Genomic DNA, 22,028 nt, shown 5'->3' with positions numbered 1-22,028 from the left:
CCATTAAAAAAAATTATTTTAATGGTTTTAACAAATAAGTTTTACATGATATTTTCACGAAAATTATTTTTTTAATTATAAATTAAAGAGCAAGAAATTGATGATTAAAGCTTTATGTTATAAAACTTGTGCTATTCTTTTTTTAATTCATATCTGTATAGATAAAATAGCTTGTCCTGACTGACAATAAGCATACAGCCCAAACTACTGAAAATTAAATGGTTTGATTTAGTTAACATGTTTTCCCTTCTAGCTCACATTTGATCTTGAATGGAATCCTATGTTTTGAATATATCTGGGAGATGTTCAGGATCAGTGTTACAGAATAAAACTTTTGTCCCGTTAAATGGGTAAGTTTTACCTTTTTGGTTATTACAATCAGGGTTCGTACGCTCCGGGAATTCCGGGAAAACCGGGAATTGTCAGGGAAAATGACACTGTCAAAAATGTCAGGGAAAAGTCAGGGAGTTTTCGAATTTTGTCCTCCAAAAATTTTTTTTTCCATTTTTTTTCCCAAGGAATTAAGTACCATGAGATCTAGTCTTCGTTTTATTGTGATTTCACAAAAAAAATTGTAAATTTTTATCTAAACCGACGCTGGCACTTAAAAACTGCAATCGAAAAATGAACGTTTTTTTTTTCACAACGAAAAATGCTTCAAAAGAGCGAAGATTTTCTTGCATGGAGTCAGTGAGGGGAACGCATTTCTTTTTACTGCCTAAAGTTTTAGATGGGTTGCCACAACATTCTGTTCGTTTCAGGGTTCGTACGCTCCGGGAAAATCTGGAATTATCAGGGAAAATGACATAGTCAAAAATGTCAGGGAATTTTCCAAATGTGTCCCCAAAATTTTTCTTTTCCCAATTTTTTCCCAGGGAATTTTGTTTTATGAGATCTAATCTTCATTTTTATCGATGTATTTTTAAAAAATTGTAACAATTTTAAAGCAATAAAAAAGTGGCGACCAGAAAAATCATCAGCAGCCGCCATTTTTGGCTCTCAGTAGTTCCCATGGGAAAAAAAAAATCAGGTGAACAGGAATTATGCACAAACTCAGCAGGAGAGAAGACAATTTACTGCTTCGGAAGCACAACCTGTAGATGGGAGGGTCGATCGGGGAAAATCGTTTTTTTTTTTTCTTTTTTGGTCGGAAAATCATTTCAGCTACGTGTGAAACGTAGTCGCCATCTTTGGTCATTCATAAGATGGAAGTAGAAACGATCCTAAAATGTCTAAGTTTCTAAAAACAAAGCAGAATTGGATGTTTTCTTTAATTGAAAGCTGAAGAAAATAACAAAAAATGGTCTGCAAATTGTTTTTCTATTATTATTATTATTTAAAATAATTTTCTTGAGAAATGAAAAATTTTGTTCTTAAAACAGAAGTATAAGATTATATCCTCACTGCCTTGGACGCAAATGTGATAAAAACTTTTCAGTGAATTGTAGTTTCATGAAGATTCATTGTTTTTTAATTGTCTTCATGCGACAAATTAAAAAAGTTATTTATTATTTTTGGGAAAAGCCGCCATATTTGGTCATTCCTAAGATGGAAATTCACAAGACTTTTTAAGTGCCTAAGTTCCCGAAAACGGCACTGGATGTTAATTGAGTGCAAACTATTGAAAATAACACATTGTGCCTTTTTTTCCAGATAATTTATAATTATTTTCTATATAAATGCAAAATTTAATCTTCATAACATCTTTTTGTTTTAATTGATTTAGACTCTTATGTGCTAAATACTGACTATTTTGCTTTTATTGTAGTTTTTTAAGGATTATTGATTATTTATTACTACTTTTATACTACAAATCCAAAAATCTACTTATTATTTTAAATTTTTCACTTTGTCGCCATATTTGATCGTTTGCACAATGGAAGTACACTTAAACTTCCAGAAACAGAATTGGATGTTTATATCAATGTGAACTATTGAAAATAACATTAAAATGTGCAATAAGTTATGAATTTTTGAAAATTAACTATTACTTTCTGGAAAAGAAAATTTGAAATGTTAATGTAAGCGTCCTTTAATATGTGAAAAAAAAAAAGATTATTAGCATTGGCCTATGATTGGCGGATGTTGATTTTTGTAACTATGCATTACATGGTATGCCGATCGATGTAACAAGTTAATCATATTTATACTGAAATTTAGCTTTGCATTTTGCTCAATATGTTTTGTGTAACCTACTAATAAGAAAAAAAAAGAAGTATTGTAAACCAAAAGCGGATGCTAAAAGGTTGCTGCAGGACTACAGCAAAACGCTATAATATTACGCGTGACATCAAAGAAACGCTGAAATAAGTTGAAAGTATTCTGTTTTCAACAAATAGTAAACAAATTAAAACAATTTTGAACAAAATATTTAAAAAAAACTTAAAATTTTGACAGAGAAAACAAAGGGGAAAGAAATTCCAAGGTTTTTTTTTTTTTTTTTTTTAATCTAAGGGGAGAAGTTTCAGTTCTTCTGCATTGCTACTTTAAACAATTTTAATTATTTTGAAAATATTACTATTTAAACATAAATTTTGAATAAAGCGAGTAACCTGGAATTTTCTAAAAAACAACCTGGAAAACCTGGAAAAGTCAGGGAATTTTTTGTAACCAAAAGGGTATGAACCCTGTTACAATCAATTTGGGATAATTTGAAGACTTATATAACTGGAGTATTCCTTTATCTCCAAGTTTACATTGGTTTCCAAACTCTTGTGCATGCTGTGAGAGCCAGAAACTGAGGCACAACTAACCAGTTGTGCCTCAGCTTCTGGATCAAAAAATCAGAGCTCTCTTCAGGGTCCCATCCAACTGGTTAAACCGCAGGCTTAGTAGATGGGGAGAGGACCCTGGAATGAAAAAAAAAATGCTTGAGCAACCAACAATTAGAAGGTTTTAAAAAGTCAGTAATCCAACGTTATTAAGCACAAAACTTGGAAATGATTGCAGACACGTGTTTCGGTGTTACAAGGAACACCTTTTTCAATGCAAAGAAGTGTGAGCTTTTGGATGAAAAGTCATCCGAGAAAAACAACACGGTGGAACAGGAGATAGTATAAATATCAAAAAATAGAAATTAAACAAAACAAAAAAGATAAAATGACGCATGGAGACAAAATTTACTTTTCATCCAAAAGCTCACACTTCTTTGCATTGAAAAAGGTGTTCCTTGTAACACCGAAACACGTGTCTGCAATCATTTCCAAGTTTTGTGCTTAATAACGTTGGATTACTGACTTTTTAATTTTCAGCACAAAGGTATTTATTCTTTATTTAGAAGGTTTTAGTTGCATCCTTGAGACTTCAAATTATCTAGAGTTGACTGTTGTTCAGTGGCGGATCTAGCCGATTATTTTGGGAAGGGCCATCCGAAGTTTTTAAACAAACTCCCCAGAAATTTCGTTAAAATGAAGTTTTAAGAATTCAATTTTAGGCTATCTTGACGTTGGGTGAGGGGGATGGATTTAGGAGTTTAATGCAAGAAAGGTCTGGGTTTGGGTGCCGACACCAAAATATTTTATGAAAATAAAGCTTAGAATCTGAAATATTCTGCCATTTTATGTTGAGAAATTAGGAGAGAGGGTGGGTGCTCCTGCTCTTCTGCTGTCAAGCCTAAAAATGCACCTTTAGAAGGGTGATTGAGGGTGCTTCGAATCTCCCCTTCCTGGAAATATTTTGCCATTGGCGCTCTGAAAGTTCCGTTTTAAGCTGTTTTCAGACATATTAGAGAAAGAGATGAAAGATTTCTGAGCTCTTACTCCAGAAACCTCAATTTAAAGCTATCTTTATGATTTTAACTGGGAGGGGGGGGGATGATTCCTACCGAAAACGGATTGTAATTGAAGCCATTTAAGCCGCTTTTAGGCAAGTTATGGGATAAAAGCTGGGTAAGCTAATTTCTGTTGAAAAAGTTTCCAAATTTAAGTCTTAAACTGCACTTTTGGTTACCTTTCGTGGCATTTGTGGAGAAGCATGGGAAAAGGGGGCTCTCCCGCCTAGGGAAAAGTTTTGAAATAAAAGACATAAGAATGCAAGTGTATTCTCTCTTTGGTCTCATGAGCAATAGATGTGCTCTGAGGACAGCAGTATTTGGAGATTGTCCAAATGTCTTTAGTTGAAATCAATAAATGATGTAAACCATGGAGCAAGATTTTGGAAATAATAGTTCTGTTTCGAGGATACTGATATAATTTCTCCCCCAACTAAGATCTAAAACTCATTTGAAGTAAAACACATGTGTTAAACCTTGTTATATTCTCATAATATAATTCTTTCTTTTTTTTTCTTCTTTAAAAAATTCCTACAATCACAAGGTTATGGGAGTGGCCATGCCCCTCCCCCCAAATGGCCCCCTCTAGATCCACCCCTGCTGTTGTTTGCTTTAAAATGAAACTCTATTAATGTGCACTCTTATTTTTTAACCCGCGACACACAAAGGAAGAGGGTTGTAAGTTTGACGTGTCTGCGTATCTATGTATCTCTGTGAAGTCTGGCACTCTAGCGCCTAAACGGATGGACCAATTTCGAAAAACTTTTTTTTGTTCGAAAGGAGGGTTGATCAAAAGTTTTTAGCTAGGTTATGTCTTCGAATGACATTAATTAACAAAGATATTAATTAAAAACCTCTGAAAGGTTTTTTGCAGTGAAAACATATTTAAAAAATTTTAAATTTAGTACCAAAATAAAGAGGTTTTTTTTTTTTGCGTAAGATAGAATGTGTTTGGAACTTCCATGTTACATAGAATTCGAATTATAACGCTTTTTTAAAGATTTTAAATAAGGCTAAGCCTTTATTCAAATGATTGGTAACCGAATTCATTGTTGGCCGATTAAAATTTTTATCTTGCCAGTTTCTATTTGTTAACAAATAAAATACTTGTAACAGATTTTTAATAGTAAGACCTTTTAAAAGGGTTTTCAATTTTCCCTCTTGATTCTACAGTTGCGACTCAGTCCGGGTTTTTTTACATTTTAAATTTAAGACGATCACTTGTTCATGGTATATTTACTTAACCCTAAAAAAATTGATATTGTTTAAAAAAAAAATACAGTAATGGTGCCCTTTTTCTGCCCATGGTAGAGTAGTGGCTTATGGATGTTTAGCAAAATGGGCTATTTGGTCATGTTTAGAAAACTTGTTGTAGAGCCATCCTGAAAATAGAAAAATGCCTCGAATTCAATAAGGATTTAGTCTAAATTTGTAATACATTTTAAAAGATTTTTGAAGTTACAATTTTCTATGCAGATGCCTTGAGTTTCTTTTTCAAATGATAAGAGGAAATGAATACAGAGCAGTTGTTGCTATTTTTTGCCTTAGTGAAATTATCTTATTCTTAGCTTTTGTTTGTTTAATAAAACTGATGAATCATAATTTCTATCACTTGTCTTAATAAGTTAAATAAAATTAATGCTTTTGTGAGAAAACAAGAAATGTTTTTATTTAAAGCCTATTTTAATGAACAATAGATGTGTGGTACAACTATGTTCAGTAACAGAGAATCCTTAAAACTATTATTTAGGATTCAAATAAGGATCAAAAATTTATTTCAAACAAATACCAAAAATATGTTTTGTAATGAACTAACACCTTAACTTTATTTTTTGTTTCTTTGTTCTAAAAGCAATAAGACGAAAGTATTTCGTTTGTCATTAAATAGTTACAAAATAGCATATAAGCAAAATTTGTAGTGACAGTTTTTTTTTTAACTTCAATTTAATTTTATCTAAATTAAATAAATACCTTTGTGCATAAAAAATAAAATAGCAATTTATGCTATTTGACGTTGTTATTTCTTATTTTACTTTTAAGTATCAGATAATATATTTTTTGATATATTACTTGACTTTGTTAAAGGAATTATCTTTTCTCTTTGTCTTATTTTGTTTCATAAAATGAAAGTAATGCTTTTGTGAAAAGAAATAATATTTTTGTAATTTTAAATAGCATGATTTTTATAAAATTCTAATAATCAAGTTGTATATCCATTATCACTGTTGAGCAATTCTTTAATTTTATTTACTATCATTTTTGCAAATTAATTAAGTTGGTACTTTATTTCCGATGAATGTAAAGATATCGAGGGCGGATCCAGTTTCTGGTTTTGGAGGTGGTCTTTCTCAAAAGGTAATAATTGTGATTTTCAAGTGTATTCTGGGGCAAACTCTGCAAAGGTCCCAAAAATGCAGGGATGTCTTTGGTCATTTAAGAGGATCATGACCCCATGACTCGCTCTTCTAGATGCACTCCTGATAAAGATATATATGATTTCTATTTTTCTAGAAATTGACTTTTACTGTTAAATATTTAAAAACAAAATATTTTTCTTTTTCAGGCCTATTTTATCGATTACAAATAGTTCTCCATATAAACCTGTTAGCTTAGTACGTGTTGCATGGGACAAACAAGGCTTAAAATTTGTTTCAAGTGATTGTCAAGGAAATGTGCTTGTTTTTTCTATCCATAAAAATAGGTATGTATAATTCTGAAGCATTAAGGGTAAAAGATTTCCATTGTAAACAAAATTTTTATCTTTAACAAACTGAATTTCTTAAAGTAGAATCTTACTACCATTGTAACCCAAATAACAAGTCTGATTTACATGCCATACTCATAGAAGCATGCAGTGAAGGTAACAAATGGTTTGAAAAAACACTTTTATTTGATCAAGTAATTGTATTTATAATGCAAGATGGTTGAACAAGACATCCATGTTTTTGCATGGAACAATAATAGTTTTTGACACATTGCCCAACAATAAGTAATATTAAATTGAAAATTTAAATTAAAAAAAATCAACCCTGATTGCTGACTTGATAAATAAGATGAATTTCATGGAATCAGAACACATAAAAAATTTATATGCATTTAAATTTTGGAAAACACGTTAAAGGGAAGATAATCTCAACTACAAAAATTTGCTTGTCGCAAGAGCAGAATCAAAAGGGAAAATTGATAATGCTTTAAAAGTGTTTCCTATAGATACTGAAATGAAGTCTAGGTATTTTATTTGTTAACAAATTGAAATTAGAAACAGATAAGAATTTCTAGAAGGGATCGTTACCAATCATGTGATAAAGGTTTAGAATTGTATTTACAATTTGAGGTTTACCATGTCCTAATTGTAAAAGGCACCGCAACATAAGGGATCAGAAAGTTCTATCACTCTTAAGCTCTTAGCTTAAGAGTGATCAACAAGGGGCCCCCAAAAATGCATTGGAACTTGCCCCCAAATGTAAATTTGCATCTGTGTATTTAATATCTGCTAAAAAAGGTTATAATTCAGGTTTTATATTACTTAGCAGTTCCAAAAAAAAAAAAAAAAAAGAAAAAGAAAAAAAAAACCATCTCCACACACAGAAAAATTTATTCTTTCGACTGGTATGAATATATTTAGTGTGTTTCATTGCTAAAAAAGAATACTTATTTTTGCTAGTTTTAATCAATGTCTTCAAAAACTTAAGTCATACAACAATGAGATCTAGCTAAGAGGACTTTTAATCAAGTATCCTTTCGAACAAACAAAGAGTTATCAAAACCTGCTTAGGAACTATGGTGTCACCAGACAGATACTTTTTTCTTTGGGGGATCAAAAGTGGCTCATGGTTAGAACTTTCCAACCACAATAAGAAAATTCCTAGAGGTAGAATTTTCAGATGGAAAACAGGTTAGTTCAGTACTGGAAAGGTGGAATTAATCTATTGCAGGTTACAATGTGAACTAAACTGGAAGGAATTCTCTACTCCCTGCTTTAAGCAGGATGATGTTGGATCATTGGATTGCATTTGGATCATTAGTGTTGATTGTGGATTGCTTTGACATTAGGTGTAAACACACCTAATGTCAAAGTTTCCCTTTTTTAACTCTTTAAGGTCATTTTTTTAAAAAGTTTTTCCTTCTTGGTAAATCTAAAAAGATTATAAAGTACAAATGGAGAGTTTTATAAATCATACAAGTACCCTTAGATCTTCTCCATTGTATGTCTGCAAAAATCAAAAACAGTTTTAAACACATATGATGCACCACCCTACATAAGACCTCAAGGACTCATTTTTAATGTTGGGCTGATTCTGATGTAGAACAGCAAATGGTTAAATGTTCATGTTATTTGACTGTACTCCTTGAATGTCCAATTTTCTAGCAAAACGCTTTAATTATCCTGGTTTCTTTAAGGTCATATTAGTAAGGGAATAATTATTTTGAAAAAATGTTTTTTTTTTCACTCACATGCATATAACTATGAAATTAGTTATGAAGATCCAAGTTTGGGGTAAGAAGCAAAGTGTAATATTTAATATGTATTTCAGATATAATAATTTTTACTTTTCTAGGTTTTTCTTGGTGGAGCGTTTAAACAGCTGTAGCTCTTTTCTCACATTCACAAATGATAAGAATCAAGACATTCTAGCTTGCTTAGCTGACTGCACTATTGTTTCATTAAGTTCAGGTAATTCTTTGTTTTTGACTTTGTACTGACTTATTCAGTTATTATAAAAATTGCTTGGAAAGGGCTTGGTTTACAGTAAAGACATAAGTTTATGGTTTCATTGTTAAACTAATGAAATAAAAAACATGCTAGCAAAGAAACAAAAGTTCGACAGATATGTGCATAAGTACTAGTATTACATTTTCTTAACTATGCTTTAAGCTAAATTATTTCTTTTAATTCATTTTTCTTAAAATTAATAAAAAGGCTTATTTACATTGAAAATATCCTCTCTTCTTCTGTCAAAGAATTATAGTACTTTGATCTGCATAATGACCAATGTCCTGCCAAATAATTTCACGCGGGGCTTGTATAATAATTCAATAAATTATGCATCCAAAGCAAGAAATTAAGAGTTCTCTTTAAAACTTGTTCAACATGTCTGTTTTGTATTGCTTATTCTTAAAATCCTTGATTCAAATTTTATGAAACATTATACTTTGTTCCACGAGTAGCGAATTTTTATCCATAATTGAGGCATTTAATATCAAAACCAACTTAACCACTTAACTGTTTCACTTTTTTGCCATATTAGGTCCAAAAATAAGCACATATTTAATATACATATTTGTATTTAAATGGATTATATAAAACGAAATCTGTATTAAAAACTTTCATAATGCATCGATTTTATTGATTTATGATAATTTTTAATTTCAGCAAACAAATTGAATTTTTACTTAAAGTTGGCTTTTTTCCAAACAAGCTAACTCAACTGAAAAGCTAAATTTACAGAGAAGTTAGACATTAAAAAAAACATGCAATTTTTAATACTTACAGTCAATTTCAAAACTCTGCTTTTGTATGATAAATTTTAAAATATGGCGGTAAGCAGAGACCTATATCACAAGTCAGGGCAAAAGTATCTAGTTTCTTTTCTAATTTGTTTTCTATTATCATTTCATTTTGAGCAACATGCAAAGCAGTGCCTCGTTGGTCTCAGTTTATTTTTGTTGGGGGGAATAATATCTAAGAAGTGTGTCTCCGTCAATCGTAAGGTATTTGATAAAGTTCCTGGTCGGCTTTTTTTCATGTTTACTGATTTATACTTTTCAATCAGACGATCAACCAAGTCTAGCCGAAAATTCAAATGAGAGTTTTTTTCCTCCATTCTTCTTGTATAGAACAAATGCATTCCACACTGATACATCAAAGAGGTGGAAAAACTTTTTTTTTTGTAATATTTTTTCCCTCTCTTCTTTATGATGGGATAATTTGTGAGGTGTTAATCCATTCTATCAGCATCCCCTGTAGTGTTATTGTACTCCATAACAACTTGTGGTTTTCTTCTGATTTCGTTGTTATGGGAAGCGACTTCAACCATTTCAGGACTGTGTCTAGTGGATAATAAGGTTATAACCTTTTTATCCATTCATTTGATAATGCAAACTTTTCCTCTTTGATAAGCACAAAGTTCACCTTTTTTCAGTTTTTCGGACTGTAATTCCTTTGGAATATCTTTTCTGTTTATCTTCAATGTACCATAAATATCTGTTTGATAGCTAGAAGCAGATCTGCAAGTTCTGGGGATGTATAATAGTTATCTGTCGTAAGACAATATCCTTTATTTAATAATGGCTTCATAAGTGTCATTACTACTTGAGATGATTTGCACAGATGTTGATAATTATCATCTTAGAGCGTCCCTTTTCCAGTATATCTTTACTAATATTATAAAGAGAGAGGGCGGATTTTTGTGTGTTTATATGTTCGTTAGAGTCATCAGAAAAATGTAAATAGCAGTAAATAATTTAAAATCGACCATAAGACATTTTTGAAAAAAAAAATGGCCTTGATGTTGAGTGCCTTTTACTCCAATATTGTTCAACATCAGGTTTTTTCACAATTCCTTGTAAAAGGTTCAAAGCAAGAAACACTTTAATTTCGTTTTTTGTCATTGGTTCCCATTTTTTCGCTCTACTGTATCTTCGAAGGTTACTATTTCGAATACTTTTATTATTATACTTATTAGTTTCAGAAGCTATCATTTCGATGATGTTATCGCCAAAGAATATTTCAAGAAACTGCAAAGTTCCATCATTTACATCCATATTTGTATAAACACCTGGTTGCAATGTGAAAACAAATCTTGGCAGTGGTGCAGGAGAATTATTAGTGTCAAGTTCACAAAAGTTACGTACTTGAATTAAATCATCTGAAGTTTCGGCTTACTCATCACTTGAAGTCCAATGATGAACTTTCAGAACTGCCAGAATTATTTATAGATATTTCGGATTCACTTTCTAAACCATTATCAGAATTATAATCACATATTAGCCACTCACTGTCACTCATTTTTCTAATTTAGCAAAAAAAAAAAAAAAAATTGAGAAGAAATAGAATCCACAACATTCATACTGAAGACATGTGCAAACAAAAGCAGCCCTTTTCCTGCATAAAGAAAAAACAAAATCAAACCAGTTAGGAAAATAGTTTTCAATCCACTCTTTGCTGGACAGTTAGTGACATCTATTAAAAATACTGAAAACTAATAAATATAAAAAGATCAGGCAAAACTGCAATAGCGGAAAAAAAAAATGAACTGCTCAAGCAGCTCTAGTAGAGGCACTTACTCTGTTCCCGAGCGGTGTTCGGGCAAAACAGTTAAGTGGTTAATCCGATTTTGTAAATTTTACAGGGCACACAAAAGACATTTCACTCTTTGATGTATGACTTTGTTCCTTGTTATTTTTTTAAATTAGCAGTGTGTTATCATTCATAGCTAAAAATAATTTGGATTGGGCTGGTTTTGAAAAAAAAAAAAAAATGGATTTTTTTTTTTCATCTTTCCATTAAAATCCTGAGTAAACTCATGCTTTCTCAATTTTGTGCCATGTATTTTCTTGAAAAATTGAAAGTGAGGGTTGTATTTTTTTATTGGAGCTTCAGGTACGCCAGCTACCACAGGATAAAATTCCAAAATAGCTTTGTCTTTCTGTGACACATTTTTTAAGCTCTCAGTATCTTTAAATCTTCACCTCCTTTAGTTTCACCTGTGTGTTTACAGTGGCATTCCAAACAACCATGGATTGGGTTTGAAATAAAAGAGGGTGGTGACAGATCAGGGAGATTAGGGAAAAGTCAGGGAACTTTATCACTCGGGGAAAATCAGGGAATTTTCAAAAAGTAACAAAAATTCAGGGAAAATTTATCAAATGAAGAAAAAAAAAATACTTGCCAAATGAAGTACTTTGACTCCCTACGAACTTACCGCCAATTATTTGTTTAAAAAAAGTAAAATTAATGAGGTGTGATTATACAGTGCCACATATTTGTGCATATTTCTTCCTCAAGGTCAAAGTATTCAATCTTAGGATGAGCTTCCCAAGATTGCTTCTGTGTCTGTAAAGCTGTTTGTATTTTATATAGCTTGAATTTTCCTTCCACGCATTCCATGCTACGTAAAATAAACAACGTATAGGCAAAGAGGAAGCTGTCATTAATGATTTTGCTCCCTTGCCTTTACTCATTGTCTTTAAGTAAGTAGCATACTGTTATCACGATTTCAAGAAAGAATCTTTGTTTTTTAAATTAATGCTGAAAAATCTTAAAAGTTTCTTTTGGCTTTTTTAAATTTAATTGCTAAAATTAAATTTTGACTTAAAATTAATTTTTTATTTTATTTTATTTATTTATTTATTGATTTATTTTTTTTGCCACGGTATTATTCGTTGCCACTTTAGATTACACGGAGGGGTTTTATTTCAGACTTTAAAACTTTTATTTTAAAACCATACACATATACATTTTGAATTTAATAATTGTTTTTACATTTTAATGCTGTTTGTTACTAAAGAAATCTAAGATTTTTTTTCGACAATTATTGAAATTGAGTTGTATACATAAGTAAATATTTTATTTTTAACATGGGTGGATTTATGGGGGGTCAGAGGGGGGCAATGCCCTCCCCCAGTTTTAGGAGGACTTTATGTAGTAACAACACATCTTCCAGAAGTTAAAAAAAAAATCATTATTTTTTCGTTTTTGAATAGTTCAGAAGAGCATGGGTGGATTTATAGGGGGGGGGGGCAAAGGGGACAATGCTCCCCAGTTTTAGGAAGAGTTTATATAGTAACAACTTATCTTCCAAAATCTTATAACAAAAAAAATTATGATTTTTTCTTTTTTGAATAGGAAACTAAATTTTATTTTTTCTTTTAAACTTAAAATAGCCGTTTCTTACAAAGATTGAACAATACTGTACAAGTGTATAATCTACTACTCAATTTCAGAGGCTGGAAAGTGCAAATCATTGATAGGTTCTAAAATCCCTGAAAAGAATTTGCGCAGTATAGCCTACAAGGGCTCTTGAACCAAAAACCCAATCTAACCAACCAAACCTTGAAAATAATTAGACAAGTCTTTGAAACTCCTAAGCAAAGTGTGCTTCAATTTTATATCTTATCAAGTGTATAAATTAAGAATTGTTCAAATGGGTAGTATGTTACTCTCTTGATACCTATTCTCTAAATCTGTGCACCATTTCTTTTAAAGTGTTGCATCACAAAGCACTTTTAAAGCGTATAACTTTAAAAAAAATATTTGCCTATTATTTCCAATTAACCCTTATAAGACTTCAAAATGCAGAATTTTATATCCATTTTAGATAATTTCCTCCGGGGGAGTAACCCCCGGGTCCCCTAAAACTGGAGATATTCTATATCCCACTTAAAAGGGAACATTGCGTTACTCTCTTAATACCAGCCCCCTCACTTTTAAGGTCAATTTAAAAAGGACAGCATGATTACACACAGTAATGAAAACGACACATAAAAAAGTAAAGAATGGTCTTATGCATCACAGAAAACAGACAAAAACATGGGAGGGGGGGGGGCAATTAAAAATGTTGCTCCAAAAAAAAAAAAAATCCTGCCCCCCCAGGAACTCAGTCCTAAATCCGCCTATGATTTTTAATAGTTAAAATGCTGTATTCTTTCATTAAAACTTACGTTCTTGATTAGAGAATAGCTGAATATGACTGGTTGTTGAAAGATTTCAATTTGTTTTACATAAATATGTCTATTCTGCGGTGTGCAGGTAAAAACCAGTAACTGCACATTTCTCTTTTTTTTCTTTGCATTTTTGTCATCTATTATACATTATCTTTATTTTACACTAGTGGTACCCGCACGGCGTTGCCCGTAATAGAAAATTAAAAGGTCTTTTGGTTCACCTGTATATTTACAGATAATGTATGGTGAATTTTCTCGCCAATTGGATTGGTTACGGTTCCACGTTATGATAATTTACTCTTCTCTTATGATAGTTTTGTTCTTAAAATTGGAATAGGAAAAGAACCACATCAAATTTTCGGAAAAATGCTTCGAGGTGCACACCCTCATGCTACAAACTAACTTTGTGCTAAATTTCATGAAAATCGGCCGAACGGTCTAGGCGCTATGCGCGTCACAGAGATCCTGACAGACTTTCAGCTTTATTATTAGTAAAGATACCCACTTATTCATTTTCTGCTGAAAAAAACGCTCAAAAAAAACCGTCAAATTCCAACATTTTCCTATTGTTAGTACTGAATCCACCACACATTTCTTCAAACTAATTTCTGCAGATACTGCCATTTACCTGCGAATGGCAGTATTATTTACGTAAGTAAAACTACATTACGTCCATACTTTAACTATCGCTTGTTTGTTATTCTTGCAGCAACAATTATACTGCTTGAAAATTCAGTTCAAGATTATTTCCATTTAAATTTTTTAGTTTTATCATGATTAGATATGTCTTTAAGAGTGATTTCAATAATTTCTTAGAATTCTTATGTTAACTGGTTCCTGGAAGTAAAGTATCTGTTTTAGATTTCCTACAATACTTCTCTGTCAATAATTTAATATACAATTTTTACCAAAAAAAAAAAAAAAGGAGCATTTTTTCAAAATATATTTTTAATTAACAGCTTAAACCATTTTAAACACTGCATTTAATTTAATATGCAATGCTTTTCAGGTAGGGCAAAGAAAGAAAACCATTATCATTGGTAATGTAAATCAGGGAAATTTGGTGAACTTAATCAGGGAAAAGTTGGGAAACTTTTTTTCCCAGTTTCTGTCGCCACCCTGTAAAACCAGTTTTTGATCTTGATTGATTCCTAGGTGCTTTGTAGCATCATAGTAATCAACCAAAAATTATCACACTACCAAAAAAAAAAAAAAAAAAAAAAACAAAACTTTTTAAAAATTCAAAAGTTGAGAGCTGGTTTTGATACTAAATACCTTAGTAAAGGTTTGAAAATGTTTCGTCTTCATTTGTTATCTGTTGAAAAAAAAAAGCTTTTGAATTTATTGATTTGAAAATTACTCACAAAATAACCTTTTTGCTAAGCATTATTTCTGTACTTCCAAATTTTCAAGTAAAGAAAGATTTTTAGATTTAGTCATAGTTTTCATGTCAAATAATTAGAGCTGCCAACTGCTGAGAAAAAAATCATAGTTTCTTGTAACTGCTTCCTTGAACTACAACTTTACAAAAAAGAGTCCACAACTTACGATTATCTTTTTTTTTTTCTAATCCTAAGAAACATTTCTATCATTTCATATGATTTCCATACCATATTATTAATCATTTATACTATCACCTAACAATAATTAACTGGACAATAAGAATCCTGTAGATGTTGTTTACATTGATTTTCAAAAAGCTTTCGATAAGGTACCGCATGTTGCTCTAAGCAAATTAGCTGATATAGGAATGGGAGGGAAAATTTTCATTTGAGTAGAAAACTGGCTGACCGGAAGGAAACAAAGGGTAGTTGTAAGGCAGGGGCGTAGCTAAGGGGGGGGGGGGTTGGGGACCCCCCCCCCCCCCCCCGAAACATTATTCTCAAAAAAAAGGGAAAAAGAAGAGAGAAAAGAAAGGAAAAAAAGAAAAAAAATCAAAACGACTTTTTTTGAGTAACAAAGGTCAAAAATTAACTTCGCTCCCTCCCCCCCAAAGCCATTGAAAATCTGCTCCATGTGTGACCCTCAAGCATAAAGACGCCTCCCTCTGCTGCGACAATTTTTTGATAATTGAGTGAAATTTGACACTTCGCTTTAGAAATGAGATTGATTTATTAAATCCACATATATGCAGCCTTTCTTTGTCATAGATTCTGCAAATTGTTAAATATGTTTAACTTTATGAGCCGCGCAGTGGGAATATTGCATACAGTCGAATTTATATATATCGAATTTCTCATTAAAGGAAAAAAATCGAGATAAAGAGATTTTGAGATACGGGGGCTTTAAGAATCTTATTATAGAAGTTTGAAATATGACGGTGAAAATTTGAAATTGATACTAAAGACAATATGGGCTCTTGATTAAAATTCCTCTTTATTAGTTTTGTTAGGTATTTTTTCTATTATTACAGTATTAAGTGCTTTATTGCGAGTTTAAGGAATCATTTTGACAGTAAAAGAAACTTTAAGCATATCTTTTTCAAGAAAAAGTCTTTTATTGCTTTTTGGTCCCTGATTTTTTTTTTTATTCATTATTTATCCTCTTGAGGTTAGCAATTGCTGCAAATCTAACTTGGCCAGTATTCTACGATTTTTCTTTTTTCATCACTTGAAAAAAACTTATATTTTCTTTTCACTCCAATCATTTCGGTTTTCTAAGGAATCACAATTTTAAGAAAGAGAGCAACCAAAGAACAGTACTAATCCAGATAACAGAGCGAAATGGCTTTTAACTTGAATGACCTTTAACCATGAACTTGAAGTGTTCATTTTTTTACATGTCAAACCTGTGAATTTCACCCTTTTACTCTTCTTCTAAGAAAGTGCGAGAAACGACTGTCCTTTGGTTAATCTTCCTGGAAAGCCTATTCGTGGAATGAATTTCTCCCTTTTTTCCATGCCTCCTCAGCTCTTGAAGACAATTCCTCTGTTTCTGAGTTGAAGAAAATGTTTTTGTTTGCTGCTTTAAAGATCATTGGGCTTCGAATTCAAAAATGATAGCATAACCGAATTCGAAACGATAGAGGTTTTTGTTGGTCTGGTCTCGTGTGTGTCATAGATCATAGTCAAAATGACCTTTGCTAACTAGAGTATCCATTGCAATCACATTGATTTTTCAGCCAGTATTTACTGCATATTCTTTTGGAAACGTACAGTCTGTTTAAAATAGTACATTCTAAGTGAAAGTTGTTGCATAATGAAGCGAGCAAAACCGATAACAAGCTTTTTTAAACCCAAAGAAAAAAATTAAAATGACGAAAAGGATTGCTCTAAAAAGAGAAAGTTAACATCATCTGAAGAAAACGATGTACAATCTGCAAAGCAGCATTAGTCCCATCAGACTCTTCTGAAGGTAATTTTATTTTAATTCAAAAGAAAAACTGCATAGCATTACATGAATAAAATGTTTAAAAACGAAATGAATCTAGATTATTTACATTAGCTTGGTTCGCATTAAAAAGTAGAAAATAAAAAAGACTTCTGTTTATAATACACGAAAATTGCTGTTGCTCTCCCAAATAGATATTTATGTAAATTCTAAAGCAGCTAATAAAATTAAAAATAAAGACTTGAGAGGAGAACAGATGGTATGCATTTGAGCGAATAACTTTCTACTGTCTATATTTCTCCCGTAACTTTTTTCATTCAAATTTTATTAGCTGTTTTAGAATTAGCATAAATGTAAATACATAAAAAGCAACATATAAATATAACAATATGAAAAGCAATTTCATTTTTTGCGGGGTTAATTCAAGAAGTCTTTTTTTATTTTATTTCATACTTTTAGTGCAAACCAAGTTAGTAAAAATAGTCTTTATAGTCTGACCACGGATGAGATTGAAAGTCAAACATCCAGTTTACAGGCGGAAATGGAAGTATCTATTAGTTTTCAGGGTTGCCAGCTTTTGTAGATATGTGTTAGCCTCTAAATTAAGCAGTCACACTGAAATGAACGGAACGCGCTCATCAGATATTTGATTTTCCCCCTGATTTGGATAGACTGGTTTTGACAAGACCGTTGCTAGAAAATTTCACTTTAAATTAAATGGAGGGAAAAGAAAAAAAAGTTGAATTTTCTGTAACATTAAAAAAAAAATCTTTGCTTTTGTTTTGTTTTGTTTGACACAAGTATTGGAATTGGGGCACCCCATTCCAAAGTATGCAAGATTCACTGCCTCTTATTTTTTTCAATGCTAAAAAAATTTACACACACACACACATATATATATATATATATATATATATATATATATAAAAGAAGTAACCCCCCCCCCCCCCCCCCGAAAGTCGAATCTAGCTACGCCTCTGTTGTAAGGGGAAATTATTCTGATTGAAGTGAGGTTTTAAGTGGGGTTCCTCAAGGATCAGGGTTAGAGCCTGTTTTGTTCATTGTTTTTATGAACGATAGTCATTAAAATATTTCTGGGAACATGAATTGTTTTTCTGATGATGTCAAAGTTATGGGGAGTGTAGAAAATGAAGAACAAGCAAATCAGCTGCAAGAGGATCTAGATCATATTACGGAGTGGGCTGATAAATGGGGTATGGCTGTTAATGTTGGGAAATGTCAAGTGCTACATTTAGGACATGGAAATAAGTGTACAAGTTATTATTTGGAAGGTCTTAATAAGCGTCTTAATAAGTCAGGATTTAAAGTTTAGTCAACAGTGCAGCATAGCTAGTAACAAAGCCAATAAGATGCTTGGGTTTATCTACAGATCTATTTCAAACAAATCTAAAGAAGTTCTTCTGCCCTTATATAGAAGTTTGGTAAGACCTCATTTGGAGTTGTTCAGTTTTGGTCTCTGTATCTTAAGAAAGATATTAATGTAATGGAAAGGGTTCAAAGGCAGGCTATAAGGCTAATAAATGGACTTTCTCATTTAGACTATGATTCCATGCTTAGAAGGCTAAAAATGTACAGTCTTGAGCAAAGAAAAGACCGAGAGGACATGATTCAGTTGTTTAAATTTATTAAAATGAAAGATGTTACAGGGCCGAAGTTTAGCACTGAAAACAGGACAAGGGGTCATTGTTTAAGGCTATTTAAATCTCAGGCTAACATGGATATTAGGAAAAATTATTATTTTAGCAGGGTAGTGGAACTTTGGAACAGCTTGCAGGAAGAGGTGGTAATAAGCAAGGGAGTAGGTAGTTTTAAGAGGGCCAATGATCTTCACTTGGGATTGTAAATTGACTAGGATCAGTCTAGCTGGGCCCAGAACCTGTTGCTGGTCGTCACTTTTGTATTTGTATAACTTCTCATATTACTTTTGTGCTTTGTTATGTTCCTTTTTTTTAAAATAAACAAAATAAATTTACGATAAGTGATAACAATAAAAGTAAAATAATTTTTCAAAACAAAGTCACTTGTCCTTTTGTAAATGTAAACCTAAGTTCTTCATTGCAACTGTTACATTTGTTATTAAAATGTCCGTGCCCCCCCCCCCTTCTCCCGACCACCATCACCACACACACAAAACTATGCTACTAATTTAGATTTTTAAAAGTTGGCAGCTCTGAATATGATGCTACTAAGAGATTTTGCCTGGTATTGATACATATTTTATTTTTTTCCTTTAGATGATCGAAAAGTCAAGAATAATTTTTATTATCACACATCTTCCGTAACCTACATTTCATTTGACAAAACAGGCAGAGTGGTTTTGTCTTGCTCAAAAGATGAAGCTATTTTGTGGGATTTAAGTACTTTTACTGTTCTGAGGGTACTAACTTTGAAAAAGACTGTAAATATTGTCAAAGTAAGTAAAAATGCATAAATTATGATTATAGCTTTTCTATTTTTAATAACTTATTATATTTTTTTAGATTTTAATTTCATCGAAAAAGTTTGACTGAATTTAATGAAACCATGAATTTAATTTTTTAAGTTTATTTATTCTCTTTTGTTAAAAAGTATCCTACCAAAAATGGAGTAATTATTATTAAATCTGCATATATACTGATGTTAAATTTTTCTGGAACTACAACGAAATTCTCGTTTTCCAATTGGCGCTTAGCTCGAACTTAATGCCATTCCCCGTCAGATAAAGCTACAAATTAGTGTTAAATAAATCGCTTAACACAAAGAGGATTTAAATGAAATCTCGTATAAGACAAAGAAAATTTTAAGTTCTTTTAGAAAAAAAGGATAAGAAAAAAGAAAATCCCCATACTTTTACATGAAATTACTGTCAAAAGTCAAAAGAGCTGCACTTGAATGCAAGTAACATGGATGGAGAGAAAAATTCCTCTCCTTGTGTAGGAAAATTGGGAAAACAAGGTTGCTTCAAGAAAGTACGAACTTTAGCTATAGACTATGCTTAGTGTAAAAAAACTTGGATGAAAAATGAAATCTTCACTAAGTGGCTGACAAACCTAGGTTTAAAATTTCATTGTGAAAAAAGAAATACAAATTCTGGACACCTGTTCTGTGTCCATGCAGAAGTTTAAGTTCTAAAAGCGATCAAATATTTTTTTAGATGTCAACACTGCAGCTAAAATCCGGTCTTGTGTTCAAGGAAAAATCAGATGCTTGAAAATGCACTGTCGTAGAGAAATGGTCCAAATAGCCATTGTTTGTTTCAAATTACTAGGGTTTCTTACTTCAGCTATAAATTTTAATGCTTGGGTGTACAGTTTTGTACAAAGATTTGTTCCAGTGGTGCAGCAAAGGGGGCGGGGTGAAAATACGCCCCAGAACCATTGGTTTTAATATAAATGCGAATTCTAATGCAGTAGTTTAAGCATATGAAAGGGCTGTTTTTGATCTTTCCCTGTAGAAGGTATTTTTGATCAAAAAATACCCCTTCAGATGGTGTTTTTGATTTAAAAAAATCTCCTCCCGGAAGTATTTTTCATCCAAAATAAACCCTTCCCAAAGGTATTTTTCATCAAAAAAACCCTCTCAGGCAGGTATTTCTGGCTGTGCTAGTATTTTTTTCCTATATTTTCTGAGACACAAAAAACAAAAATTATCTGAATACACAAAATCCGGTAAGCGTCGAAATCGGATAACATGAAATATTTAGGCGTCTCCATTCAAGTTCATATTAACAAGGTTTGACTGTACTTGTAATAGGGTTTCCAATCCTGAATCCCGCGGGATTCTGTTACCCTAATACTCAAGCTTAACTCTTGTAATTCTAAAAAATAGAGTCAACTCCATAGGTTAGCAGATGCCTTCGTGTCATTTTTCAAAGTTTCATCGAAGATTGAACTGGCAGAAGTCAATTAAAACTAACTTCATTTTATTGAACAATATAACAACTAACAACTGTAAATTATATAACTTCTGTAAATAGTAAAATAATCATAACATGTTTCAACAGCATGCAACTAACTTAAATTTCCTAAACATGTTTCAAAAAAAAAAAAAAAAAATTACTTCCCTAACAGTCGTGTCCTAAATATGTTTCAAAACATTTAATTCCCTAACACTCAGGGCAAAAACGAACAGCCATTTAATATGCTGAGTTCCGAACGTCGCTTCAATAAGCGAGCAATTCTCAAAAGAATGATTATCCTCAGCCGGAGAGATGAGAAACGCTAGCGGAAGTGATTTCCCTCTCAATTCTTCTGCTTGTATCCTACATCGCACGATGCAGCACGTCATGCCGGAAATGCGTACCTAAGATCTGCCTCAAAGCTTCTAGAACCTTCTATCTACTCCGCCTCCACAGGAGATTGCATCATCCATCCGCTCATGCACTGACATCACATCCTTTGAATCATTCATTCTTCGATGTTTGCACATCGTAGCTTTCTGAACCGCAACTCGTAAGAAGCATCCGTAACAAAACAAGATAACTGCTCCCACATTAATAAAGAAAAAAGTGAGTAAACACATCTTACACTTATCATTTAAGATGAATTGGTGAGAATAAAACCTGAATAGACATTTTATGGCTATCACATTCCCTATCCCGCAATTTTTTTTTCCATTCAAGTGTTTTCCAGCTTTTGCAGCTCATAAAACGATTATTTTCACAAGCATCATCTGAAATTTGAATCTTTCTTCTCGTACATCTGCAAGAAGAGCAAGTAAAACTGTGTCTCATAAGACCAACAATGGATTTACCATTTCAGAACGCAATAAAAATAGAATATATTTTTCTGAGAATAATTTGGTATTCTCATTCAAGGTTTCAATTTTCATAGGTTGAGCAATTAAGAAAATGCGTAAAACTTATACACATTTTCAAAAACCATCATTCAAATTTGAAATCAAGTAAATTACGCATTTAAAAAATAGAGAAAGTGTATTACATACTCTAAAACCCGCTGAGTAGCCTGAATGCAGTGTTAGAGCACTTCTGTAAGCTTTAGTAATGCATTCAAAACCTAAAAGTTACAAAAAGTGCATTCCAAAGAAGAAAGCAATGAAAAATTTGACCTTATTTATGTATTCAGCATGACTGTAAATGGGTTGACAAGAAACTTGTATGGAGCATAGGATGACTCTCATGACCATGCAGTAAGTTAAGCAGCTCATGTTTTTGAATTCCTCTTTAAAGTGAGAGGTAAAATTAGAGAAGTTATTAAAACATTTTTACTGAGACTAGCATGAATCATAGAGAGTCATGAAATAG

The 22,028-nt window shown here is 32.0% G+C and overlaps 1 protein-coding gene across 2 annotated transcripts in view; it reads left to right on the top strand.

Annotated features, from left to right (window-relative positions):
• Positions 1 to 253: 253 nt before the first annotated feature.
• LOC129220430 (TBC1 domain family member 31-like) overlaps positions 254 to 22,028 on the top strand; it is a 96,760-nt gene continuing 74,985 nt past the window's right edge. For both annotated transcript variants that reach the window (XM_054854853.1, XM_054854852.1), the window contains exons 1-4: positions 254 to 350; positions 6,333 to 6,470; positions 8,329 to 8,444; positions 19,021 to 19,199. In XM_054854853.1, coding sequence (XP_054710828.1) covers positions 271 to 350; positions 6,333 to 6,470; positions 8,329 to 8,444; positions 19,021 to 19,199 — 513 coding nt within the window. In that variant the 5' untranslated portion in view covers positions 254 to 270. The remainder of the gene's footprint in view (positions 351 to 6,332; positions 6,471 to 8,328; positions 8,445 to 19,020; positions 19,200 to 22,028) is intronic.

The sequence above is a fragment of the Uloborus diversus genome, chromosome 4 (assembly GCF_026930045.1).
Source record: "Uloborus diversus isolate 005 chromosome 4, Udiv.v.3.1, whole genome shotgun sequence".
Classification (NCBI taxonomy): domain Eukaryota; kingdom Metazoa; phylum Arthropoda; class Arachnida; order Araneae; family Uloboridae; genus Uloborus; species Uloborus diversus.
This window is presented reverse-complemented; position numbering and strand designations above follow the sequence as displayed.